Genomic DNA, 25190 nt, shown 5'->3' on the forward strand with positions numbered 1-25190 from the left:
TTACCCGAAGCCGCGGGCTAAAGAACGCTGCAGAACGGGTCCTCACGCAGGAGCCCGGTGTCTCCTGTAGCTGTGAAACGCATCAGCATCCATCACCACTCTGCTTCTGACTGACAACCTCTCTGAGCAGCTACGGGGGGAAAAGACACTTTTATTACCTTATCAGGGTTAAATGATGTGTATTACATAATAAGAATATGTTGTTTTAATTATCTTATCATAAATAAATCTGCTTTGACCTCCTGAAAAGTCACAAACAACCGTGTGACCGCTGTCACACTGCAAACCTCTGAAATATATAAAAAGGAGGAAGGACGTTCACCTCAGTAATCTTTCTCTTCTCGTATTTTTAACTTCCACTTGGTGACCGAGTCAAACGTTGATGAACTGAAGATTACCGACTTCGACAAATCAAATCTAAATGGAGCCCCGGAGGCAACAACACGCCTCTAAAAATACGTAACTAGGACAGTCTGGAGTAATTAATGGTCAAGCTTTAATAGCAGACGCTGTTGTGTCATCCTGACTATTAGACTCTGAAGGTGTTTCAAAGTTAACTTTTCTTCGTTCAGACTTCTTCTATTAAACAGACCAATAAAATTCACTCTAAAAAAGCAATCTGATCTACTTTACCTGCAGTAAAAACATGCAAACGCACCTTTTTTTACCCGAGAGTCGCATATAATATCTACTTGTTTTACTTTCTGAAGCTCCACAAACATGAAACGACCAGGAAGCAGAGCCGAGGTGTGTTCATGCGTTTCTCTTGAGAAACAAAATCAAGCTTCTTTCCTTTGACTCTTGTAGTATCGATCTGTGCATGTCTTAGGATGCCGACGCAGGAAACGGTTGCAGCAGTGGCTGATGGGAAATGATCGGGCTGAAGCAGCCACGTCCATTCATCTCAGCAGAGGCTCTCTCAGCGCACACAGCGCGACATTTAGCTAAAAGTCACTGAAGAATTAAAAACGTTAAAAGACAGAAGCAGGAGTTACTTTGTTTCTTTCTACACAACTCTGAAGAAATACCGTCAATACTGTTTAAATATACGGCTGCTGCTGCTGACGCTACGATTATTATTATCAATTTACTTTCTTGATTAATCGTTTGGTCAGAAAATAGTGAAAACTCCCAGTTTCTCAAAGTCAAAGATGAACTCTTTTAAACGTCTTTTTGTCTTAAATATTCACTTTAAAAAAAGATAGAAAACAGAAAAACAGGAAATCTCCATAATTAAGAGGCTGAAAACTGCATTTTCTGACATTTTTGCATGAAAAATGACTAAAAACTGAATAATTATCCAAACAGTTGGTGATTAACTAAAAGATTAGTCAACTACTGGTTGCAGCTCTTTTTAAATATCATCATATTTAAACACTATCTCCATATTTCAGAGGCTGAAAACTGCTGTTTCTGACATGAAACATCGGCCACGTGTCTCTCGTTGAAGACAGAAAGAACCGAGTGACAGCGAAGTGAATTACTATTCACCACCATGAGTGCTTTGTGTGTCGGGGGAGGGGCCGGCTCACGTTGAGGAAAAAGAACACAGAATCCTGCTGTTTGCACAGCCGCCATGTTAACCATCACATCACAAGAGAGGGAATAAAAACCTGAGACAAGGATGCTGATGCAAGAGAAGTCTCTCTCTCCCTCGTCAGCTTCCTCAAATCGTCAACGTGAAGGTCACAGCAGCACCTTTTTCCTCGTGGTGCAGATAAACCATCAACATTCCTGTCAGAGGCTGATACTCGTGGCCTTATTCCAGACCCGCTTCACCGCCGCCGTGTCACCTCTCAGTCCCGGAGGACGTGGCACGCCCTCTGAGAGCTCGTCTCGCCGTGTTAATTGGCTGCATAAAGGTGCAGCACAGAGAGGCAGAGTGCAGAAAGAGCTGAATACAACTTGCCGTGTTGATTTAGTTTTGCTCCGCTTTCCATGAACGACGACGCCACCGCGGTCGACATCGCACATCTGTCTCCGCTCACCCATAATGCTTTGCAATTCAGAGTTTGTTATCCTGGAGCCGGTTTGAATGAAGTCTCTTAATGGCCTCGAGTTGTGCTTCTTCTTAGATTCAGCAGATTATTCAAAGTGTAAATCTATAAAGTCTGAAAGCACACTGTAGATAAAGAAGGAAGTAAACCTACAGGCTGAGCACCGACACATTTAATGATCTGAGAACAAGTTCCCACAGCAAAGGTTGAACTTAAAATAACTTGCATCGTCTGACAACCTTAAACTCAAATCTATTATTATCCAACGTATCATTTGAGCTACAAAAGAGGGAAACAACAAATAATCCAGATCTGTTTTCAGGCATCTTAAAGTCACTCATCTTTCCAGGAGGAGTGGAATCACTGTGATCTCATGATCTATCTAGTTAAAATAATACGTAAATAAAACAATCAGGATCTAAAAGTTAAAGTTTGGCTTAAAACTGGAGAAAATGTCAACTTTTTTCTATGAAATGTCAAAAAACTATTTCATAACTTTGTCTTTTTTGTCCAACCAAGAGTCCAAAAGTATGTAATTTAATATAATTAATGACAAAGAAGATCTGAAGCAGAGAATCAATCAACTAATCGATGAATCTGCTGATTGTCGGTCGAATAGCTACGAATCATTTTATTATCGATTTATTTTCATTAATTAATCACATAAGTCTGTAAAATGTCAGAAAACAGTGTAACAATGTCCATTCAGTGTCTCAGAAAGAAGCAGAAGTCTTTAAACGTCCTAAAGCCAAAAGATATTCACTTTAATAAGATAGAAAAAAACAGAGAAAAGCAGGAAATCTCCATATTTTAGAGATTTTTGCATGAAACAAACGAACTAGAGTTTAGTTTAAGTTTGCGCAAACATTTATAGAGGAACATTTTTTTATCAGGTGGGAAAAGCCCCTAAATCTTATTGAACTTTGAGCTCTGTAGTCAGTAAGTCAGGAGGAAGAGGACGTGAAGATTGAGGAGTTGAGTAAGAACGAACCTGTGAATTTGCTTTAAAGTAGTTCTTGAACTGTTTCACCTGAACGTATCTTAAATCAAAGATCTTGATCTCATGAATAGTGAGAATCTGAAGTAGAGGAGCAGATGAGACGTAACGAACGGTGTAAACATTTAACGTTTGAGAGAATAAAACAACGTGAATGACGTCTTCCTTTGAGCTCAGAGAGGAAGTTCTCTCAGGACGTCAGGTAGAAAGTGTCGCTGTCAGGACCAACTAAAGAGCAGCGTTTCCCCTTCTTTTGTCTCCTCGTCCAGCATGTGCTGGGACTCGTGCCTCGTATCTCGTTCATTTCTGATTAGTCACTGGGCAGCTTTCTCACAGCGAGAGGAGGAGAGAGAAACTAATTTCCTTATTACCGATCGATACCTCCACGTGCTGCTTCACCTGCACGCGGCCTGTTTCACCTGTTTCACGGAGGGAAAGGTCATCAGCAGAGATTTCTTTCACCTTTAACGAGCAGGACGAGTCGAGCCGAGTGACACGCTGCAGCTTTAACAGCATGAGCGCCGTGCATGAGGCGCGGTGCATGAGACGCGGTGCATGAGACGCGGTGCATGAGCGAGTTCACACGTGTGGGTGTGAACTGGGAGGGGGAGGTTTGGCGTGCAGAGTGCTCCACCTAGTGTCGGAAAAAAACAGGGACCAGAGCAGATGATGCCGATGGAGCTTTGACCTTTTGTTGTTCCTTTATCCCTGGGACAACACAGGGGGGGGGGGGGCAGAGTGTGGAGTCACTGGCATCTGGTGAGGAAGAGGCCGGTCGGTGTAAGGCGAGCAGACAGAAGGAGGAAGGTTTCTCCGTGAGGTTCAAGGTGAACGGAGGGTTCATTAGAGCCCAAATCATTCAGAAGCCATCTTGCCCCCCCCCTCCTCCTCCTCCTCCTCTCCCCCTCCCACAGTAGGGGCATTAATGAGAGTCTCAAGCAGGTAATTACAACCAAAGGCAGTTTATCCATTTATAATCACATCCAATTACGGAGCCGTTCCCTTTTGTGAATGTGAGGAACGGACATAAAAAATGAAAGAAGAAAAACCTTCAGTGCTGCTTCTATAGATGATGGCAGTTAATTGAATAACGGGTAAAAACGCTCGAGGGCCAGAAGGAGATTACCTTTGTTGAAGAACATGGAGGCCATCTGACCCATCTCCACCCGCTCCACGATGTCGAAGTGGTCCACGTGACCTCCCGACCGCTCTGTGAAAACAACATGGAGGACATCGTGGGTAAATACCACGCAGTCAAAGAGCAGCGTGGTGATGTGAAGCGACTTCAGCTCATCCGGCATCACAAGGCGCAACACTTTGTGCAAAAGAGCGAACTGTTCCATCGCATAGTGTCCTAAAGCTGCATTCTCTCTAGTGTCCACCAGGGGGCGACTCCTCTGGTTGTATAGAAGTCTATGAGAAAATGACTCTACTTCTCTCTTGATTTATTACCTCAGTAAACATTGTAAACATGAGTTTATGGTCTCAAGCTCTAGTTTCAAGTCTTCTTCAATACAGCATGATGTTCATTTAGTACATTATGGTCCATTTAGAGTCAAACAGACCATAAAGCAGGGGATGCTTTAAGGCGGGGCTACACGGTGATTGACAGGTCTCTACCAGAGACGTATACGGCGTCTCTACGTCACTCCTCCTCAGTCCAGATATGGTCACTTCCTGTTCACTGGTTGCTAAAAGTCATCTATAGTGGTGAGTTAAACTCATAATTCATCTCTAATATCTGTTTTATATTAATGTGGAAACATCTCCTTCAAACTACTGGATTTATTCAGATTACATTTGAACACATCATGATGACGTTACAGTAATACACTGAGCAGAGCCTGAACGCGTCATAATGCAACTGAATGGAACCTTTCGCACGTTAGCGGTTAGCTCCGGTGCTGCTAACGTTCACTAGCTCTCCTCTTGTTGCTCTAAATGTAGAATTATCAGGAATCTGATATCAGATCGAATGTATTTACTGAATATCAGCCGATAACGATCTACAGTAATAAAACACACGTCTCGTAAATACTTACGGTTCTCACGACCAGACAAGATGGGCTTCGTCTCCGGCTCCGACCGGCCTCGGACCACGATGTCATCATCTGAATACTCGGAGGTGGAGTCGCTGTCGTCGACCTGCGGAGATTTCAAAAAACAAGTATTTTAATCTCTATTTCAGTCGAACTGTTTTCTCTAATTTCTCATTTCACAAGCCGTTAACACATGTTTATTTTGCTCTTTATGCAACATCTGGAAACTACAAGCAACAGCTGCAGAGAAGCTTCACAACCAACAACGTCCACCGCGTGACGTTCGCTCGTTATTGGTTTCACAGATTCTCTGCAGATTCAATTAGTCAATTAGCCGTCAATGATGAGTCAGCATCGTGAGAGTCGTAGGCTGAGTGACTGGCCAGGCTGGGGAGGAGACAAGGAGACGAGGAGACAAGGAGTGATAGGAGCTACTGGATGTGTAGGCGTGAATCAAACTGATTTAATGCAGTCAAACACCAACTAACATGTAGATCTGTGAGTCCTAAGAGAAATATATTTCTACTTTCCCTGTTTTTAGTCCCAAATAACTTTTACATAACGGTGAAATAAACCCTTTTTATTGTTAATATTTAGAGAGAGAATGAACTAAATCTAGTCGCACTTCACTCAAAGTTTCAGCAGAGGGCGATCACATCAAACAAACATGAACTAATAGATCAGATCACCACTCAGAGATGCAACACAAGCAGTTATGAGACACTTTAAGAGTTTTATCTGTTCACAACACAAGAATTCAACACCGTGCATCTTCTTCTCCTTCAGATCCGCCTCACAATCACTTCTTCAGCAGGAAACGACCTCGTGTGTGTGTGTGTGTGTGTGTGTGTGTGTGTGTGTGTGTGTGCGTGTGTGTGTGTGTGAGGGTTTCTTAACATATATGATGCATCACTTTACGTCTGGCTGATGTGCTTCACTCGAGCAGAGAGAAATGAATAAAAAAGCATTCAGCGTTAAACAGTCTTCCATTACGTGGGCGGTGAACCGGGGGAGGAGTCATGAATCAGAGAGTCTGCACCTTAAACGCTTTACGGTCCTTTTCTTAGTCAAAGTCAGAATGATTGAAGATCGGGTTTATAATGGAGAACAGTCCTCTTTACAACCACAGCCTCACATTATGTATAAAGATACAGCTTCCTCTGGAAGAAAGTTTGTCGTAGCTTTGTGTGTTGATAAAGTAAAATAAGGAGAACGAGGTCACTATTAGTGCTGCATGTTTGCACGATGAAGACACAGTATGGTTGAGTTTCACACTAACAGTCTGTTTATTATAATCTCATTAAAGTTAAATATCTCACGGTTCTCTTTGACGTCACCGGAGGAGATCAGCGGTCATTAAAGGCGTGTTTTTTAGGGATTCAACTTCCCAGAGTTCCCGTCAGTGTGACGTCAAATTAGTTTCTTTGGTTTCGTTTACGAGTCGCTTCGCTAGCAGAGAAAGAAACAGAACGTCGCTTCACATACAAGTTAAAGAGCGAGACTGTCACGTTAGCTCCGCCTTCCTTCTGTGGCCGACCAATCACGGCTGAGTGATGGAAAACGCGACATTTATTACTTTAAAACAACGTAAATGATAGAGTGAGTGGAATATAATTAAATATGGCCTCCATCTTCATCAACAGTTGAAACCTACGGCGCAGATATCTGTCGCGGAACTTCCATTATTATGCAAATTATTAGAACAAAAATATGACGTTAAAACCAAAGCAGCTCCAGTGAAACCTCCTGCACTGAGTTCACTGCTGACCTCACACAACGCTCCCATTTCATCCAGTATTTGAGTCCTCAGTGTGAACTGAGGATTTATAATAAGTCGACTTTTTAAGGAATCAATTACAGAAGCGTAGCTCCAAAAGGAAGAACGGATAGTTCTCACTAATCTGTCTCACGTTTAACCGTCACTGTAGTCTGGATTCTGTGTGTGTTCTGACGTATTTCACAGGATTAAAGTTCTTTAGCTGCATAAACACGTCAGAAGAAGACCTGTGAACACATCCAGAGCTAAAGCTTTGGCTTCATGTCGTATTAGACAAACTCTCTGAAGAAAGACTAGAGAACCAACGTCCTACTAACAGATGTTTACCGTCTCACCTCTTCCTGCTTCCTCCTCTTCCAGCGCAGCTGAGCGTTCGCCGCCGCCATCGACTCAATCACAAACGTGGTCGTCATGTAGCTGAAAGAACGAAAGACGAGAGGGAAGTTTTGATGAAATGAAGTTCGGTTCATCCATTGAAACACTGTCACACGCGTCACACTGCTGCTTTCAATGAAAACAACTTCATGTGAATATGTGAACATCCGTTTCATTAAAAGCTGCAGTGATTCGTAGGAAATGTTTTTCTCTTCAGCTGCTAAATGTTCACCAGCGAGTTTCTGACTCCGTCAGCTGTTTGCAGAATAAAGTCACTTTTTACAGATTATTCTGTGAGAGTGACGCTGTGAGAGTGAACCAGAAGAAGAAACGATGAGCTGAAACTCACCATGAAGCTCCTCAAAGAGCTGCAGGTTTGTCACTCCGAGCGATGTCTTTACATTATCATATGTTACATTAATATATAGATTATTGCCTCTTTAAATACCAAAAAAACAAAACTTTGTATGCTTAATATAATAAAAACATTGGCATTAAAAGTCCTCTGATCACTTCTATCTGAACAGGGAACATTAATACTGAATCTGGATATAAACTAAAGAATAAAGCAGATGTTGGATGAAGATTCCGGCCTTCAGCTCTGCGTGTTCACGTCGTCTCTGTTGGACAGAACGATGCATGAGGGGGAAATAAAAAGGTAGATGTGTGGAACAAAAGTCACCTCATGAAGCCTAAGAAGGAGATGAGCGCGATGCTGACCACCCAACCGGCCGCAGCGAAGGCTTTGGGCATCGTCAGAGCTCCTGTTCCCACGATCAGGTTGAACATGTACACCAGACCCACCTGGAGGAGAAGGAAGAGCGGACGAGCTGAAGAAAGGCAGCTCACAAAAACAGTCAAACAAAACAAATCAAAAGCACTGCTATCAGGTGTTCGTCTACATGCTGGAGTATTCAAACTATGCAAAGGACAACCTCTGTGCTCATTGGGCAACACTTAAACTCAGCTGTCAGCAAAATTCAAAGAAACTGCTGCGAAATCATGCTGACGTAAGCAGTGAGGGACTGAAGTGAGTTGACTAAAACTAAGTCCAGACCAGAAACCCTGGTGTGTGCACTTTATAGTTTCCTCTTTATTCTTCACCGCACTTTCACATCTATTCACAAACACGTTTGATCCTTTTCTGTCCCAAGTTTACAAAGTGTTTGAAACACAACGGGCAGTTAATTTAAATAGCTCAAGAAGAAAAAGAAACAAAGTGTGAAGATTAAAACACGTAAAAGTAATCAGAGAGAAAGGCTGCAACTTCTGTAGTTTAATATTTAACATTTTAACTGCAGCTCCAAAGCTACCAAAAACAAAACACTGATATTTCACAGTCAACAGATATTAAAAAACACTAAAATGAACAACAGCCTCCTGCCTGATATGATATAATATATATATGATACTCACAAAAGGGGAGTAGGGCTCCCCGCTCTCTGTGATCCCACCTGCCATGGTGGACGACACTGGTCCTCACCTGAAGGAACAACAGACCGGAAGTTAAATTCAGTTTGTATCACTTATTCCATCAAGATTTAAATCTACTTTAATGGCATGATCATAATTAAGTAAACTATTGCCCAGACAAGCTCTGTAGTGTAATAAGAAACATTGAAAATGGAAGAAAAAAACATAATAAATGGTTGTTCAGTTTGAAAAGAACTCCCATTGCACATCTTGCAATTTAATATTTACTGTTATGTTGTCGCATAAAGTGTGAATATATCAAAGATCATTCAAGACTTTTATTACATTTTAAGGACCACTTTTCGTTTCGGCTTGGTCATAATTCAGAAAGCAGCACGTGTTAATAATAATAATAATTATAATAATAATTGTTGATCTGACATTTCCTTGCTAGCAACGCAGCTAGCAGCGTAGCTTATAATACATTAGCTACCACACCAAATATACAATATATTTTAACGTTTTACTACATGCACTAATACACGTGAGGGGCTAGATCAGCGTGTCATTAAAGAAAACTAGCAGTAAACACTCCTCACCTCACTTATTTCAGTGTGTCTTGCTAGTTTAGCTGCTAAGCTAGCCAGAAGCTAAGAGAAGCAGCTGATCTGCACCCGCAGGAAGAAACACGTCAACCTGATGCTAACATAAAATACCACTTCCGGTTATGGCTTTCAACGTAAAACCTCCTCCGTCGTAGGTAAAGGTTGATGTAAAAAAAAAGAAGCTTTTATTGTGAAAGTAAAAAAAAAAAGATTTGATCGTTGTTGTTGGTGCGGGAAACAAATCACGAGGTCACATGACACATGTCACATGTTACATGACACGTGACACTTGTCATATGACACACGTGCACCTGTATCTGTGTTATGTATCGTTATTGTCTCTGTTTATTATGAAGTATCTACCAGTGGTTCCATCTCAGAGGGATATATTGTATTATTTATAATTTTATAATTATAAAAATAGTTTAATATAATGTATTTATTATTTAGTATTTATTGTTTATTTATTATGTATTATTTATTTATTTCATATGTCATTTTATGTGTAAAAACATTTGACGGTTCCAGATTGAATAATGTTGATAACTTTAATGTGTCAGTAATAATGTTGACTGTCTGCATTTCTCACTATTTTCTGTATTTTTACAAACTAATCAATCGATTAATTAATAGAGGAAATATTCAGCAGATTAATCTACAATGAAAATAATCATAATAGTTTAAAATGAGCATTAAAATCCTGCTTTTACATTAATGCACGAGTACATAATAATCTAATGATAGAATATATAACACTTTGTCACACTTTGAATATTCGAACTACATTTTTAATGATTAAACTTTCTAGTTTTACTGAAGAAACATTTTCAATGTAGTTCTGGAATAAACCAACATATTAAAAGACACAAATTACAATATTTAATGAGTTAAACACTGAAACAAAGTACGTTCATGTTCCATTACATATCAACTCTCTCTCATTTCTTCATTTCTTCATTTTACCTCGTATCTCATATACAATAGAAAAAAAATATATATATATATTATATATATTTATAATATATAAATCACAAATTAACTTTATTTAGATTTTAAAAGTCCCACAGTTCATAACATACAATCATTTTCATGTTCTGCACTTTGAAAAACAATGGAAAAGAAGAATTAAAGGACGGAAGAATTTAGTTATTAAAAAATAATCCTCGTCTGAGTTAAGAGCGTGCACTGATTACACACACGTCATCTCATCAGATTGAAATGATTTGTGTCATCCACACGACGTTCATGTACGTGAGAAAACCTGCAACAGTCAGGAAATAGAGGACGAAGAACACCGAGTCGATGATCTTAGAGAGTCTTCTGTAGCATCCGGGCCGTCGCTCGTCTTCCTCCGGCCCTCCGGCTTCACGTCGAGCCGTCTTCACTTCCTCCAGAATCAGTCTGAGCAGGTCTCGGTCGTCGGGTCGATTCAGAGGGAGGGAGCTTCTCTCTGGAGGCTCTTCAGCTCCATCGGACTCTGAGGTGAGAGGGGGGGGGGGGATGATTCAGCAGAATGATCCGTAATATATCAAGTTGTGTTCCAGGTCTGATATGTTCATGTGGGATCGTTGGTGCATCTGTATTGGGATGCACTTCATGGTTCCCTCTACACATCAGCTGACTAAATATCTTGTAATCTTTGTTAGTGTTTGATTTCAATTCAAACCAGATAAATTTTAAGTTTAAGGGGTTTGATTTAAATTTAGTTTCATATTTATTCTCATTATTATCTTCCCAAGATCTTCCTCGTTAACAGTGTTTTGGTTCATTTTGTAAAAAGATAGAAAAGTATTAAGTAAAGAGGTTTACCTTTGTGAAAGTCCACTTCCAGCTGAATGTCCACTTGGGCATCATCGGGAGTTTGAGCGTTGCTACAATAACCGTCGAGGTCGTACAGGAAGCCGACCAGCATGGCCTCCAGGACGCTGATCCCCACCAGGGCGAAGATCCCAACACAGTACGTGGCTACAGAGCAAAGGGGAGGAGACATTTGTGGTCAGAGTGATCCTTTTTGTTTTTTCAGCCATAAACACGTGAGAGAAAAACTGTTTAGATCAGTTTATAGATCTTGTTTTTCCCACTAGCCTCTCAGGGCTTCCGTAGCACAATGAACACTCTATCATATGTGTATGACAGACGGTTTATATATCATATACATCACTCTATATGTATGTATCATATCATATATCACATGCCTGCGTGGGCAGCTCACCAATCATCGGCAGACGATCTTCAGTGGAGGGCAGCAGGTCCTTCAGAATCAGCAGCAGGACGGAGATGGACAGCAGAACCGTCACCTTGAAGCTCAGCTTCTCCCCTCGAGCCTCGCTGATGAAGAACGAGCAAACGTCCAGCAACACGAAATAAAACAAGGGCACGATGAAAATGATCACGTACAGCATCGGCTTCCTGGAGATTATGATCTGAAACACAAAGAAAGCACATGTTTGTTACTAATAAAATAAATAAAACACAGAATCTGGTCATAGATGTCATTATAAATGTTTTCTTACGGTGTATACGAGGCTGCTTTGACATCCACTTCTGTTTTTACTACAATAGTCTATTTCTATTTTGTCGAGATTCCATTCTCCCCGTGTCACCATGAGCTGCTCAGACACCCTGGTGAGCAGTGTGTCGGTGGAGGCGGTTCCCAGTGCTATCGTCTCTGCTGCGTGGGGAAAAATACTAAAATCATTACAACAGATGTGTTGGCAGTGAGATAGTGAGGTGAGCCTGTGGTGTGATTCTACCGTCTGAGGTCATTGAAGAGAAGGTGAAGTTACAGCGCTGCTTATCGAAGGGGAACAAGGTGATGATGAGCAGACAGGTGGAGGTGAGACGCTGCCGTGTGTTCGCCAGCACCGAGCCTGACGGAGACAAACTGATGACCGGACTGTTGTGGATGGTCCCAGTATCAGACGCACTGAAGAGACGGAGACAAGAGGACTTTAACTACCTTCATTAATACAACTGGTCAGAGCAGAGAGCTTTCATCAATACAGAGATCGAAACAAATCGCAGCATCTACATCACCAGTTATATCACTAATTTAACACTTAATAGTGTGCAGACATGTTTTCTCTCTCCTGGAGGCTACTTTGAAATAATATTTTAACAATTTTTACGACATAAAACTGTCACTTACAATTCTTGTCCCCATTTGCTCTCTTTAAATGATCGATTATAACTGTTCAGGTGTTGTATAATCTGGGTGAAGTTCTTCTTTTAATCTGTTTTGCTCTAAATTTGATGTTCAGATTTTGGAACAAAAAGGAAAGATTTGGTTCCGTTCATGAAGCTCATTAAAAGACATGAAACTACAAACTGTAACGAGCAGCTCGTACTCCTCCTCGATGTCAACATCTGGGATCCACAGACTCGACCTCGGAATCGTCATCCTGTCGATCCCACAGAAGTCCGACGGATTCCAGGTGAGGAATTCATTCGTCCAGCCCTGAGGAGAAATAAAACACATCGTCTCATTTAAACGCACAGCTCAAACGACGCTGCTGAGGATTTATATTTTTATCTGGCGATTAAAGATCACTGATGTTTGAGATTCTCACCATTCTTATCCAGATGTGACTCGTGACAGTCTGAGACTTCTCATCCTGCAGACAGTCAGCAGCACGGTGGTTAAGTATTTATTTACAATAAAATAAAACAGCGTTGTTTACTAGAGATGATCAATTCACCCAAAGTCACACACATTTTAAATCTCGTGCCATCTATTCTGCAGGTTTTTAAATATCTGCCATCTTTAATTGTGTGGAACAAAGTCCTGGTTCCATTGAACTAGGGATAAAAGAGCATGTAATAATATGCAGACCCTTTAATTTAAGTAAAAGTAGTTATCACTAACTGTAAACATGTTCTGCATTTAAAATGAATACTTTAGTAACAGAAGCATCAGCTGCTAAATGTACTTTAATTAAAACGCTAATTACAGAAACATCCTGAAAGATGATTCTTTCTTCACAAGATAGAAAATAAATACGTTTTCTAGACTTCAGGACGTCTGAAACAAAGACATTAGTGGATTTTAGTATTTATTTTAGTTTAGCTGCAGGTGGAGCTGATTTGAGTTGTTGTCATTAAATCAATTTAGAAATGCAATATTATTTAAGATAATAAAATACAAAAATGAAATAAAATACTCAAATTAAAGAAGCATTTATAAATTAAGTAAATGTATTTCCAGCAGTTTAAAAAAAATGAAAACTCGCTATTTTTAATATTGAAAATGGTGAATTTATATATTCTTTGGTTGAACTGACCCTTTAAATAACAAACACACTCAGTAAAAATCCATAAAGTCTTCAAAGACACTCACCACTTCTAGAATACCGTACAACACCAAGTCCATCTGAACGAGGGTGGGGGTCGTCCAGTTCTTCACGGGCCGCATGACGGCCATAACTTTATCAGTGGTCGTCAGGTTCAGGTGAGTCAGCAGACCGCGGTACGAGCAGTCTGAGGCCTGACAGCTGCAAACACCTGGAAGCAGACGCAAAACATTTACACACTTTAATAAACATCAGTTAATCGAATCAAACCCCCAATATGTTTTAAGTTTAATAACTCGCCGATCAAAGCAAGAAAAGCTAGAGTCCTCAGAGTCGACATGGCTGTTTGGCTTCATCTCAATGTGAGCGAAACCCTTTTAAGGCTGCGATGCATAAACATCAGAACAATGCGGCAGCAGAACGAGCAGAAGAGGCATCAATAGATGTAATTAATTGCATTGTCAACGCGCTCCGTTGTTCAACCTGCAGCTGAGGAGAAGAGTCAACACCAGGAGATCTCAGTGTGAATGTGGAAATGGGTTTCAGTGTGCACACCGCTCTCATGTGGTCAGGAAAACAACAAAGAAAAACACGTGAGACGAGAAATGATTCCAGGTTTTTAATTAGAAACTGATAAAAAAATATCCTGCACATAGAAAGAAGTGAACAGCAATATGTGAGATGCACATTTCCCTTTGTTAAATACTCCGGATCCCAAAAAAGAATGAGACATTTCTACAAGCTTCATGTATGCTGTGGAAGACCATGAGATGTGATAGAAAGCTCCAGAACAGACTAATGGACCTTGTGGTGAGACTGTTTTATTAACCGCTGAAGGGACTTTCAGTCTCGTCGCTCACGGAGTATTTTCACTTGAGCGTCAAAGTTAAAGAATATTAGTTTGACTAATAGATCTGAATTCAAGGCCCTCTTACTAACTCGTTCTTTATCAGCAAAGCGGCTGAAAAAAAGAGATAAATTTAAGAGTTATATTACATGAACACTCATTCACCACAATTTGTAGCGACACTCAATCCAAATGTTTTACTTTCTCTTCAATCGGCTTCTTTTTTGGACAAATTGGGGCGACTGTGACTAAGTGGATAGCAGGGCCGTCTTTCAATCAGAGGGGCGGCGGTTCAATCCCCGGCTCCGGCTCTGCTAGTCGCATGTCGATGTCCTTGAGCAAGACACTTAACCCCAAAAGTGCTCCCGTAGTTGTGCCTACGGTGTAGAAATGTGATAGACTCTGAATTGTAAGTCGCTTTGGATAAAAGCATCTGCTAAATGACTGTAATGTAAATTAATTGTTTACTTCTTCCAGGTGCTTTGTGTTTATATCATTCTAAAATATCAATTTAATTCAGTTTTCTTCACAGAAATGAATGAAACCCTGAGATAAAGTCCAACTTTATGTATATATTTTTAAGTTGTCTTACACCAATTAACATCTAGCAGGTGTAGCAACCCCTAGTGGGAGTCGAGACCCTCACAAACCAGTGCGTTAGGTAAATAAAAACAAACTGTGTGTATGAAGACAGTGAGTCACAGTGAGTCCACAGTTTATGCACATTTTAACCCCTTTAAAAAAAAATGGAAAAAACAGTTGTTTAGCAGGTTTTTAACCTGTCCCCATGAATATCCTTGAATCACACCCAAGACAATGTAAAGTGTATCGATTCATCAATTTAATAATACAAATTTTTGTGTTATTATAGGACTAATAGTGCGCTTAACTCCAACATTTTCCTGCCAGCTCACTGATGATGCTTTAAAACTGATAAATCTATGAGTGTATATTTAATATTTATACAGTAAAACTGTATTTTTTGCTGTGAATTACCTTTATTTCTTTAATGCACACTAAACCACCCTTCAGTGGCAGCCTGTTGGCGGTTATTGTTCACCGTGTTTTCTAGTTTATGTGAGTAGATTTGTTTTGTGGAATAGGGGTTTGGAACGACAATTTATTTCCCACTAAGAATAAAGTACTCAATCAATCTTGTTGCTGCTGCAGAAAAATAAACAGTAAAAAGTCTGGTCGGCGTAATAGTTTGAATAAGTCACTCTGATGGTCTGGTGGTCCCAGAAATGAATTAGGAATATATCTTTTCTCTCTGACAGCATTAGAGCTGGAAAACTGATCAAGCCACTGTGTGGAGAATTAAAAACACTTCTTGTCCAAAGCATTTCTATTCATACTTTCGGTTGAGACACATACACATACCTCCACCATAGCTCTGCTATGAGGAACTACAAAGGTTTAGAGGCCTATTAGTACATCCGTTTAACCGGAATACAAAAGAACATGTGATTGTAATTACTCTCAATGCCAGAAGGGTAGAAGAGGTCTGCACAGAGTACAAATATATAGATATTAGTTCTACAGAGCATATTAAACCAACCTGTCTGTCTGCTAGCTAGCTACAAGCAAGTAGACAAATAGATAGCCAGGGAGAAGCTAGTTAGCTACTAGTAAACAGAAACATACATAGCCAGCTAGCAGCTAGTAGCTACTAGCTACCAGACAAATACATAGCCAGCTAGCAGCTAGTAGCTACTAGCAACCAGACAAATAGATAGCCAGCTAGCAGCTAGCTACTAGCAACCAGATGGATAGCTATCGTCATATTAGTGGTTCTTGATTTAATATATAGTTTTTTTAATCCCCAAAACGTCGGCATACATTTCAAAAGAGGCGTTACATTTTTATAAACTGATCACATATTGGGAATCTAAATGTTTACTTTCTCACCTGAAAACTTAATAACAGCTTTTTTTACAAGCTTAAAAACTGTTTCTTTGGCAAGTTAAGGATGTTAAAGCTGGTGAAGCTCAGAAAATAAATCGTACTTTCCCCCGAATTCAAAAACACAAATTGATGCAATACAGAAGCACCCTAGTTGAGGCAAAGAAGGAGGTGATTTTTAAATTTTCGTATGTCAGATTACGTTATAAGTCCTGGATACTTGTCGGTACATGGTTTTGGACTCAGGGGATAACATCGGTGGGCAGCTGGAAGTCTTTGAAGGTGTAGAAGGAGATGTCTCCGTGGTCCACCACGGCAAAGACCACCGGGACGTCGCCACTCTGAAGAGCCAGCTGCTTTATGGCTCGCAGGTCGGGCACCAGGCCGCCAAAACTGAGAAACAACGAAGACAGAATCAAATGATCTTGTTCGGTTTTTGTGAGAGACGAAGGCCAACACACTGGAGCCACTATCTGCATCTATTGAATCACTCACTCAGCAGAAAAATGAAATACAAATCAAGCACATTGCATTCTGGGAAGTAGTATTAAGCAATTATGACGTTATACAAACCAAATGATTAATTAAAAAATTGTAAAAGGAAAACATGACACAAAAGGTCCTTTTATCTTCGACCACTCTGATGATTATATAATCCACATCACACGTCTGCTGCTTCCTGTAAGCCGATCTTGAGTAAACATGCACTGCCTACCTGCACACACACATGCGGGAGTAAGGTTTCCCCGGGTTGCTCTTCTTGAAGTCCGCCACCGAATCAGGTTGGTAAACATTGAAACAGATCCTCCAGTCATCAGAGTCTTTTAACCTGAGCGGAACAAAAGCACAAACGTTATCCCCTGAATGATGCCGCTCTCCGTCCCCAGTACAACAGGTCAACCTCGCTGTACAACGAGCAGCGTCTGGCTGCTTTTGTCTCAAAGTCTTTATGTGTTTGTGAATCAAAGTGTGTGATACCGAGCTCACCTCACATGAACTCTTTTTGCGTCACAGGTGACTCAGAGTTGATGTTTCTGATCACAATGAACAGCAAGGTCACATGTATTTAAAGGGATAGTTGTGGTGTTTTGAAGTGTGGTTGTATGAGGTACTTCTCCATAGTCAGTGTATTAGTACACTAATAGTAGTAGTGACAGGAGTACCAGCACAGGAGTAAAGCAATGTACTGCTGTGGACGTATTTTAGTCACCTAAAAGAATCAATATCAGTTCAAGTGAACGCTATATTTACACTATTTTCACTGGACCTGCTGTTATCTACGCTCTCTTCAAAGACACCAGACTCCGTTGACAAACAAACAGTAATTTTAAGTTTCAGATCACAGGAGTTGCTGGTCTACCGCTGCCTCCATCGGTTAGTTTGTGTTATCGTGTGACTTTGGTGAATCCGAACTAAAACAACAAAGTCACACAATAACACAAACTAACTAAACGATTAATGCAGCGGTAGAGAAGCAATTCCCACGCTCTGTAATGTAATTACTGGTTTTGTGAATGTAGTCTGGTGCCTTTGAGAAGAGCATGAAAAAAAGTTACGGTGTACGGCAGGCAACAAGAAATATTTAAGACCTTTGTGAATTAGAAATAAGACATTTTAATACGTGTGAGAGGACAAAGTGAGAGGACACCACTATTTGAAAAAGTTCCCAAACAATATTTCATCGTCTCACCGCAAACCTGAAGCCACACTTCACCCCAAACGCCCGCTTAGGCCCGTTTTTCAACCGCAGGACCTTCTCCCGGGGACTACGACCCATTTGAGGAACTATTGAATTCCAGAAACATTTTACCCCTTAAAAGGAAAGTACAGGAACTTTCAGGGTGGTGTTTTTTGTGAGGATGAACGTCATTGATTGGTCAAAAACACACAGCACCACCGCTTCAACTCGGTCTCCTCTGCATTTCATGACATCCAACGTGCAGCAGTAAACGTTGTCACAGTGAGATAAAAACACAAGAGTCATCGCGTTGACCGCTATGAAAACGCAGACCACAACGGGCTGAAGGAACCTTTAAAGAAGTTCCTTTAAACAATCGTCCTGGGACTAAAAATGAGCAGGAACAGCTTGGTGGAAACGTGGCTTTAGTATCTTCTGATTGAACTGTTATCTGATAAATCATCTTCACTTTAATAACAGGAGTATTAACATGAAATGAAGTGATACCTGGACGCTCCCTCGAGTAAATGTGTAGATTCAATCACACTGATTTTATCCAGCAGCTGCCCTGGAATAGAAAAAACAAACAGATATCATTGACTTGAATAAGACAAATATATTTGTAAAATCCAGAATATATAGTTAAAGTGTATTTCACTAGACTAGGTCCATGTGGTCTCACCGGTGGGGATTGGTTGTCTTGGGTCATGTAAAGGAGTGACTTCCCTGTTCCACAGGTGTGCCGGTCGGCCTTCACGCCTCCCCCCACGCCTCGCCAGGAGCTCCCGATACTCCGCCCAGTTTCTGCACTGCCGAACCTTCAAGTAAACTCACGATGTGATTCCCGCCTCTCCCATTGAATTTAAACAATCATATTCCAGATTTTGATGTCACACACGACACAAACCTGTCTGTCCTTGTTGACGTCCCACCGGCGCTTCCATCTGGCCTCTTCCCTCTCCTGCTCCTTCGGGGACATCTTCACCTCCCTCAGGTTTATTCTCCGCCTCCAGTGGGACACGTCACAGACCCCCACAGCCAAAGACCCGGGGAGCAGAGAAGGGTCCGGTGAGGCCAGGCAGCTGGGGAGGTGCTCCCTGGAGCCCAGGTCGGGGAAAAGGATGGAGCTGAAGTCCCGGTGAGAGGAAGAACCAGAGGCGCGCTGGTGATCCGATTGGTCCCCGAGAACATCCGCCATCCACCAGGTCCCGCCTCCGCCTGCACCTGCTGAGCTTGCAGCGGCATTGTGGGTGCCGGAAGTCTCCGGAGACGTCACCGGGTGTGACTCTGGAAGTTTTTCATCGTCCTCACCTTCATGGCCGCCGCGTTTGTCCTCCATTCTGTCAGATTCTTCTTGTGCTTCAGTGTGACTACAGCAAGAGAAAAACATTGTGTACAGGACGGGTGAAAACTTTTCAAAGCACCGAGAAAAGAATACACTCAATGCCTGTGTTTACCTGGATGTTGTAGAGGGACTGTGTTTACCTGGATGTTGTAGAGGGACTGTGTTTACCTGGATGTTGTAGAGGGACTGTGTTTACCTGGATGTTGTAGAGGGACTGTGTTTACCTAGATGTTATAGAGGGACTATGTTTACCTAGATGTTGTAGAGGGACTGTGTTTACCTGGATGTTGTAGAGGGACTGTGTTTACCTAGATGTTGTAGAGGGACTGTGTTTACCTAGATGTTATAGAGGGACTATGTTTACCTAGATGTTGTAGAGGGACTGTGTTTACCTGGATGTTGTAGAGGGACTGTGTTTACCTGGATGTTGTAGAGGGACTGTGTTTACCTAGATGTTGTAGAGGGACTGTGTTTACCTGGATGTTGTAGAGGGACTGTGTTTACCTGGATGTTGTAGAGGGACTGTGTTTACCTAGATGTTGTAGAGGGACTGTGTTTACCTGGATGTTGTAGAGGGACTGTGTTTACCTAGATGTTGTAGAGGGACTGTGTTTACCTAGATGTTGTAGAGGGACTGTGTTTACCTGGATGTTGTAGAGGGACTGTGTTTACCTGGATGTTGTAGAGGGACTGTGTTTACCTGGATGTTGTAGAGGGACTGTGTTTACCTAGATGTTATAGAGGGACTGTGTTTACCTGGATGTTGTAGAGGGACTGTGTTTACCTAGATGTTGTAGAGGGACTGTGTTTACCTGGATGTTGTAGAGGGACTGTGTTTACCTAGATGTTGTAGAGGGACTGTGTTTACCTAGATGTTGTAGAGGGACTGTGTTTACCTAGATGTTGTAGAGGGACTGTGTTTACCTAGATGTTGTAGAGGGACTGTGTTTACCTAGATGTTGTAGAGGGACTGTGTTTACCTAGATGTTGTAGAGGGACTGTGTTTACCTAGATGTTGTAGAGGGACTGTGTTTACCTGGATGTTGTAGAGGGACTGTGTTTACCTGGATGTTGTAGAGGGACTGTGTTTACCTGGATGTTGTAGAGGGACTGTGTTTACCTAGATGTTGTAGAGGGACTGTGTTTACCTGGATGTTGTAGAGGGACTGTGTTTACCTGGATGTTGTAGAGGGACTGTGTTTACCTGGATGTTGTAGAGGGACTGTGTTTACCTGGATGTTGTAGAGGGACTGTGTTTACCTGGATGTTGTAGAGGGACTGTGTTTACCTGGATGTTGTAGAGGGACTGTGTTTACCTGGATGTTGTAGAGGGACTGTGTTTACCTGGATGTTGTAGAGGGACTGTGTTTACCTGGATGTTGTAGAGGGACTGTGTTTACCTGGATGTTGTAGAGGGACTGTGTTTACCTAGATGTTGTAGAGGGACTGTGTTTACCTGGATGTTGTAGAGGGACTGTGTTTACCTAGATGTTGTAGAGGGACTGTGTTTACCTAGATGTTGTAGAGGGACTGTGTTTACCTAGATGTTGTAGAGGGACTGTCGCTGCGCTTCCTCTTCACACGTTTTTCCGCTCTGTCACGTGACTGAGGCAGGTTCAGCTGCCTCGCATAGGACGACGGCTGAGAACTTTAAGAAGCCAAACACACACACACACACATGATATGCTGATATAGAACCCTGGACTTTCGCAGCAAACATTGAGCAAAATACCAAAGATCCAGTTGGACCAGATTGGCGTACGGCAGGCTACTTAGCTAGCTTGCTTATTTCAACCATGTTTTCATTGAACACAATTATTTAGCAGCTGGCTAGTTAATTAGCTAGTTCCATGCTTTCTAATTTGGGAACGTTGGTTGATGTTAACTTTCTCAAGTAACTGTATACAATGACTGTATATATTGAGCAAAACTCATATTTTCTAAAGCTAGCTGGCGTTAACAAACTTCTTCTGATAATAATTTTGCCTCCACCCACAAAAATACATCATCATGTGTATTAACAGAAAAGGGTCTATTATCTTATATATTACCTGGGATCGAACCTGTGCACCACGTAGCCAAGCCTCTTCAAATGTCCGAACACCTTTTGTAAATGAGAAGGAATTGTTAAGAACCACGTCAGTCGTGCAAGTCCTCCTTCAGAGTATGTTGCTGGACATTTGCTTGTACCTGATACTGCAGGAGGCTGACTGTGCTCGAGGACAGAAACTTCTCGTACCCGTCCTGGATGGACAGCGGCAGGTCCTGGTGAAGCACCTGCAGGTCCCCCTGTTCACAAAGGACATCAATCAGCAATCGACAGATCACAAGTGCTGTATAAACATTGGGGACTAACACAAAGGATGATGTGTAAACCACAACCCTGGTAAGCAGGTTTTATGTGCCACTCACACACTCCATCAGGTAGAGAGCCTCTTCAGGGAGGAGAAACTGCTTGGCGGTGGCAGAAAAGCCCATCGTCTGCCAAAACTTGCCCTTTTTAAAATAAATAAAGTTTTTAGACACAATTTAATATATTTGACTAAAGATAAGAGGAGGCAGTGCAGAAGTTAAGAAATGATCAGTGTGTGTGTGTGTGTGTGTGTGTGTGTGTTAGGGCTGCGCAATCAATCAAATATTAATCGTGTTCACGGTTTCGGCCTCCCACGATTGAATGAACATAATCGACTGTGATACTGACATTTAAAATGCACCTGCATTCTCTCTAGTGTCCACCAGGGGGCGACTCCTCTGGTTGTATAGAAGTCTATGAGAAAATGACTCTACTTCTCTCTTGATTTATTACCTCAGTAAACATTGTAAACATGAGTTTATGGTCTCAATCTCTAGTTTCAAGTCTTCTTCAATACAGCATGATGTTCATTTAGTACATTATGGTCCATTTAGAGTCACACAGACCATAAAGCAGGGGATGCTTTAGGGCGGGGCTACACTGTGATTGAGAGGTTGCTGCTGCAGAACTTATCTAAGTCCTATTTCAACACAAAGATTAAAGATGTTGCAATACCATTTTTCCTTTCGGATTATTTTTGGGACGGTGGCAAAAAATAATAATATTCTGGATCCTTGTCGACCAACTGATGTAATCAAACAACAAAGAGATCTGTATCTGTTAATATGGATCATCAATGATCGGCGGCAGAAAGAACGTGATGAGGGATCTTTAAAAGTCATATTTGCTGACTTAGGTCTCTGTGGTCTTAGGTGATCCGTGACTCTGATCCGTAAGGGTTTTGATCCGTTGCACCGCTAATAACTGATCAAAAATAATCGTGATTATCATTTTTCTCCATAATGGTGCAGCTCTAGTGTGTGTAGCGCTCGTTTCACTCAGCGATGCAGAACTCACCGCTGGAGACTGAAGCTCCACAATCTGCTCACTTGGAATCCATGTGGCCTTCACCAGGTTTCCTCTGCAGTAGAACAAAAGCAGACAGTGTCCATCTCAACCCAAATACTTTACATTATGAGCAAAGAATAGAATAAAAATGCAAAAGAGTTAATAGACAGACGCACAACCCCGACATATTATCGTCTTTTACAGCTGCTTATTTACTCGTGCTGCAGATGTGGAGCAACATTAGGTTTTTTTTTGGAGTCTTGTTCGAATGTGCTTCCAATATTCATGATGATTATTCATCCAAAAATCGTATTGTGTAAGCATTTTGTAAAAGCAAAGTCAACCTTGCAATATCGTCACGATATCGAATATTCAAGGTATTTGGTCATAAATATCATGAATATTGTATTTTCTCCACCCGTAGCTGAACTTTAATGTGCCAAAAAAGCTAATCTATGAGGTTAAAGAAAACCTACGCTTGTTTCCTAAGCTGCAAACTTTTCTCTCTGACAACGGGGCTCGTGGATGTTCACGACTACTCACAGCTTCTCCACTCGCTCCTCTGATATGAGGCTCCAGTGCTCAGTCAGACTCTGCTCAAGCCGCCGTCTTTGCTCGTCCGAGTCATCGGGGAAGAAGTCCTTCTGTCCTCTGACGGGGATCTTGTGGCTCCTGGACCGGGCTGCAAACAGTTCAGATGGACTGAAATTTAAAGAAAGAAAAGAAGCTTCAGCTTCCGACCTTTGATCATTTGATCAGGAAATAAAGGCAAGACGTATAAATATATGCACGTAATGATCTGGATTAAAAAAATGTAGTTTTAAATTGAACTTCTTAGAGTCAATGAAGAAGTTAAAGTGAAAGTATTCTAAATATAGCATTCACTTAAACTGATAATGATTCTTTTAGGAGTCTAAAATACGTCCCATTGCTCCATCTACTGTAGTAAAACACTGACTATAGTAGAAGTACCTCAGACAACCCTTTAATGGAGATGTTAACATTAGTTTGTAGTTTCTAACATTAGGGATTCAAGGTGAGCAGTGCACGGACTTTGAATAGTTTGATCTCTTAAAAAAAAGACACAACTTTAGAACATCATTCAAGAAGAAGCAAATATCTCTTTCTATTAAAATATCCAAAATACCTGCTTATCCGTCCTAAAGAGACGAAAGACGCGGTGTGGTTTGAAGTCGGGTAGCTGCATACAGCAGTTACATGCACAGAATGTATCATTCTAATGGGAACCACAATAACTGATTACATCCTGATGTGTTACTACATTATAAACACAGCATTCACGCGTGTTGTTGCACGCTCTACTGCTCGGTGTTATATTACTTATGAAGCACAGCTGCATATAATAACAGTATTGTGTACTGTCATCGTGAGTCATATGTTCATGAGACCTCACCCAGTCGTCTTACATTCATCTGAAAACAGGAAGTATTCAGACTCCTTACTGCAGTAAAACTATCAATACCAAGCTGTACAAATACCCTGTTACAAGTTAAAGTACTGCATTGAAAACGTTACTTAAATGAAAGTGTGTAATCAGGATGATGTCCCCTGTGAGTTTATATAAATATATATTTAAAGATGCATACATTTATATATGTTGTTACTCATTCATGTTTAAGAAGGAGACAAAATGATGTAACGCTGCAAATAAAAATGTATTTATTTATATTAAATTATATATTATATATAAATATATAATTAATATTAATATATATCAAAAATATTATTCATAAATTCATTTTATTTAAATTTTTAATATTTTTATAATGTTGAAGTTTTTGTGACAGTGTCACTTTGAGCATTGAGTAATTGTGACTTCATAGCGTTACGTTAACATTTAACGTCAACATTTAACGTAAAAGTACTTACGTAAAGGAGCTGAATACTTACTACTGCACCACTGAGAACAACTCAAAAAAACATAAAAGGTACACAAAAATGAAGAAAATAAAACACATATTTTATAAGTATATAAGTATTGCTCTCGTGTCGATGACTGTTCGAATGTTACCCGTTAGAGAAACTCACGCACGTTAATATTTCATTGTAGAACTTCAATTCAGGCTCCTTCTTGTTTTGGTCCGCCATGTTTAATCAGCTCCCCCAGGTCTACTGCGCATGACATTTTTCAGTGGAGCTGATTGGTTAGTTTTCACTTCTTCTTCTTCTTTTTTCTTTTTTGAGGTTTATTGGCGGTTGGCAAACAATGAATTGGCGCATTACCGCCACCAGCTGGCTGATATTCCAAATAAGACAACAATCCTGCTCAGCCGTTTACATGATTATTGAAAATTACATATATATACTGTCTATTTATATACATAAATATTCATATATACAAATATATTTATATATTTATATATACAAATATATATATATACTTGTTTTTTTGCCCTTATTCAACAATAAGACAATGTTCCTGCTAAGCTGTTTACATGGTTATTGAAAATATATACACATACATAAATATTTATATATATATATATTTATATACATACATAAATATTTATATACACAAATGATAAGAATCTGTAAACAGAGGAA

The 25190-nt window shown here is 40.7% G+C and overlaps 3 protein-coding genes across 5 annotated transcripts in view; all 3 read right to left on the reverse strand.

Annotated features, from left to right (window-relative positions):
• Positions 1-9351, reverse strand: part of slc38a12 (solute carrier family 38 member 12) — a 47096-nt gene extending 37745 nt beyond the window's left edge. Inside the window, exons 1-6 of the mRNA XM_076086613.1 lie at positions 9198-9351; positions 8602-8668; positions 7868-7989; positions 7146-7227; positions 5037-5139; positions 4121-4204 (exon numbers count right to left, since the gene is read on the reverse strand). Of these exons, the coding sequence (XP_075942728.1) occupies positions 4121-4204; positions 5037-5139; positions 7146-7227; positions 7868-7989; positions 8602-8646 (436 nt within the window). The 5' untranslated portion in view covers positions 8647-8668; positions 9198-9351. The remainder of the gene's footprint in view (positions 1-4120; positions 4205-5036; positions 5140-7145; positions 7228-7867; positions 7990-8601; positions 8669-9197) is intronic.
• A 708-nt stretch (positions 9352-10059) lies between these two features.
• On the reverse strand, positions 10060-13806 carry LOC142938369 (5-hydroxytryptamine receptor 3A-like). The gene is made up of 8 exons (XM_076081675.1): positions 13540-13806; positions 12773-12817; positions 12551-12660; positions 11957-12129; positions 11717-11874; positions 11416-11626; positions 11013-11168; positions 10060-10680 (listed from the first exon to the last, which is right to left on the reverse strand). Exons 1-8 carry the CDS (start codon positions 13621-13623, stop codon positions 10412-10414), a joined length of 1206 nt encoding a protein of 401 aa, XP_075937790.1. The 5' UTR covers positions 13624-13806; the 3' UTR covers positions 10060-10411.
• Positions 13807-14096: 290 nt separating this feature from the next.
• tsen54 (TSEN54 tRNA splicing endonuclease subunit) lies at positions 14097-24875 on the reverse strand. Of its 3 annotated transcripts, XM_076086615.1 has the most exons (13): positions 24679-24749; positions 23773-23862; positions 23169-23327; positions 22635-22698; positions 21677-21760; positions 21455-21553; positions 21316-21368; positions 20805-20912; positions 18827-19289; positions 18602-18737; positions 18427-18487; positions 16957-17070; positions 14097-16634 (listed from the first exon to the last, which is right to left on the reverse strand). In XM_076086615.1, exons 1-13 carry the CDS (start codon positions 24732-24734, stop codon positions 16484-16486), a joined length of 1638 nt encoding a protein of 545 aa, XP_075942730.1. In that variant the 5' UTR covers positions 24735-24749; the 3' UTR covers positions 14097-16483. The 3 variants fall into 3 exon arrangements, with proteins under 3 accessions (XP_075942730.1, XP_075942732.1, XP_075942731.1); XM_076086617.1 differs by lacking the exon at positions 23773-23862 and having other exon boundaries at positions 24679-24875; XM_076086616.1 differs by lacking the exons at positions 23773-23862; positions 24679-24749 and adding an exon at positions 24537-24619.
• Between the last annotated feature and the right edge of the window lie 315 nt (positions 24876-25190).

Source organism: Anarhichas minor, unplaced genomic scaffold, assembly GCF_050575085.1.
Source record: "Anarhichas minor isolate MPS153535 unplaced genomic scaffold, ASM5057508v1 ptg000007l, whole genome shotgun sequence".
Taxonomy (NCBI): Eukaryota; Metazoa; Chordata; class Actinopteri; order Perciformes; family Anarhichadidae; genus Anarhichas; species Anarhichas minor.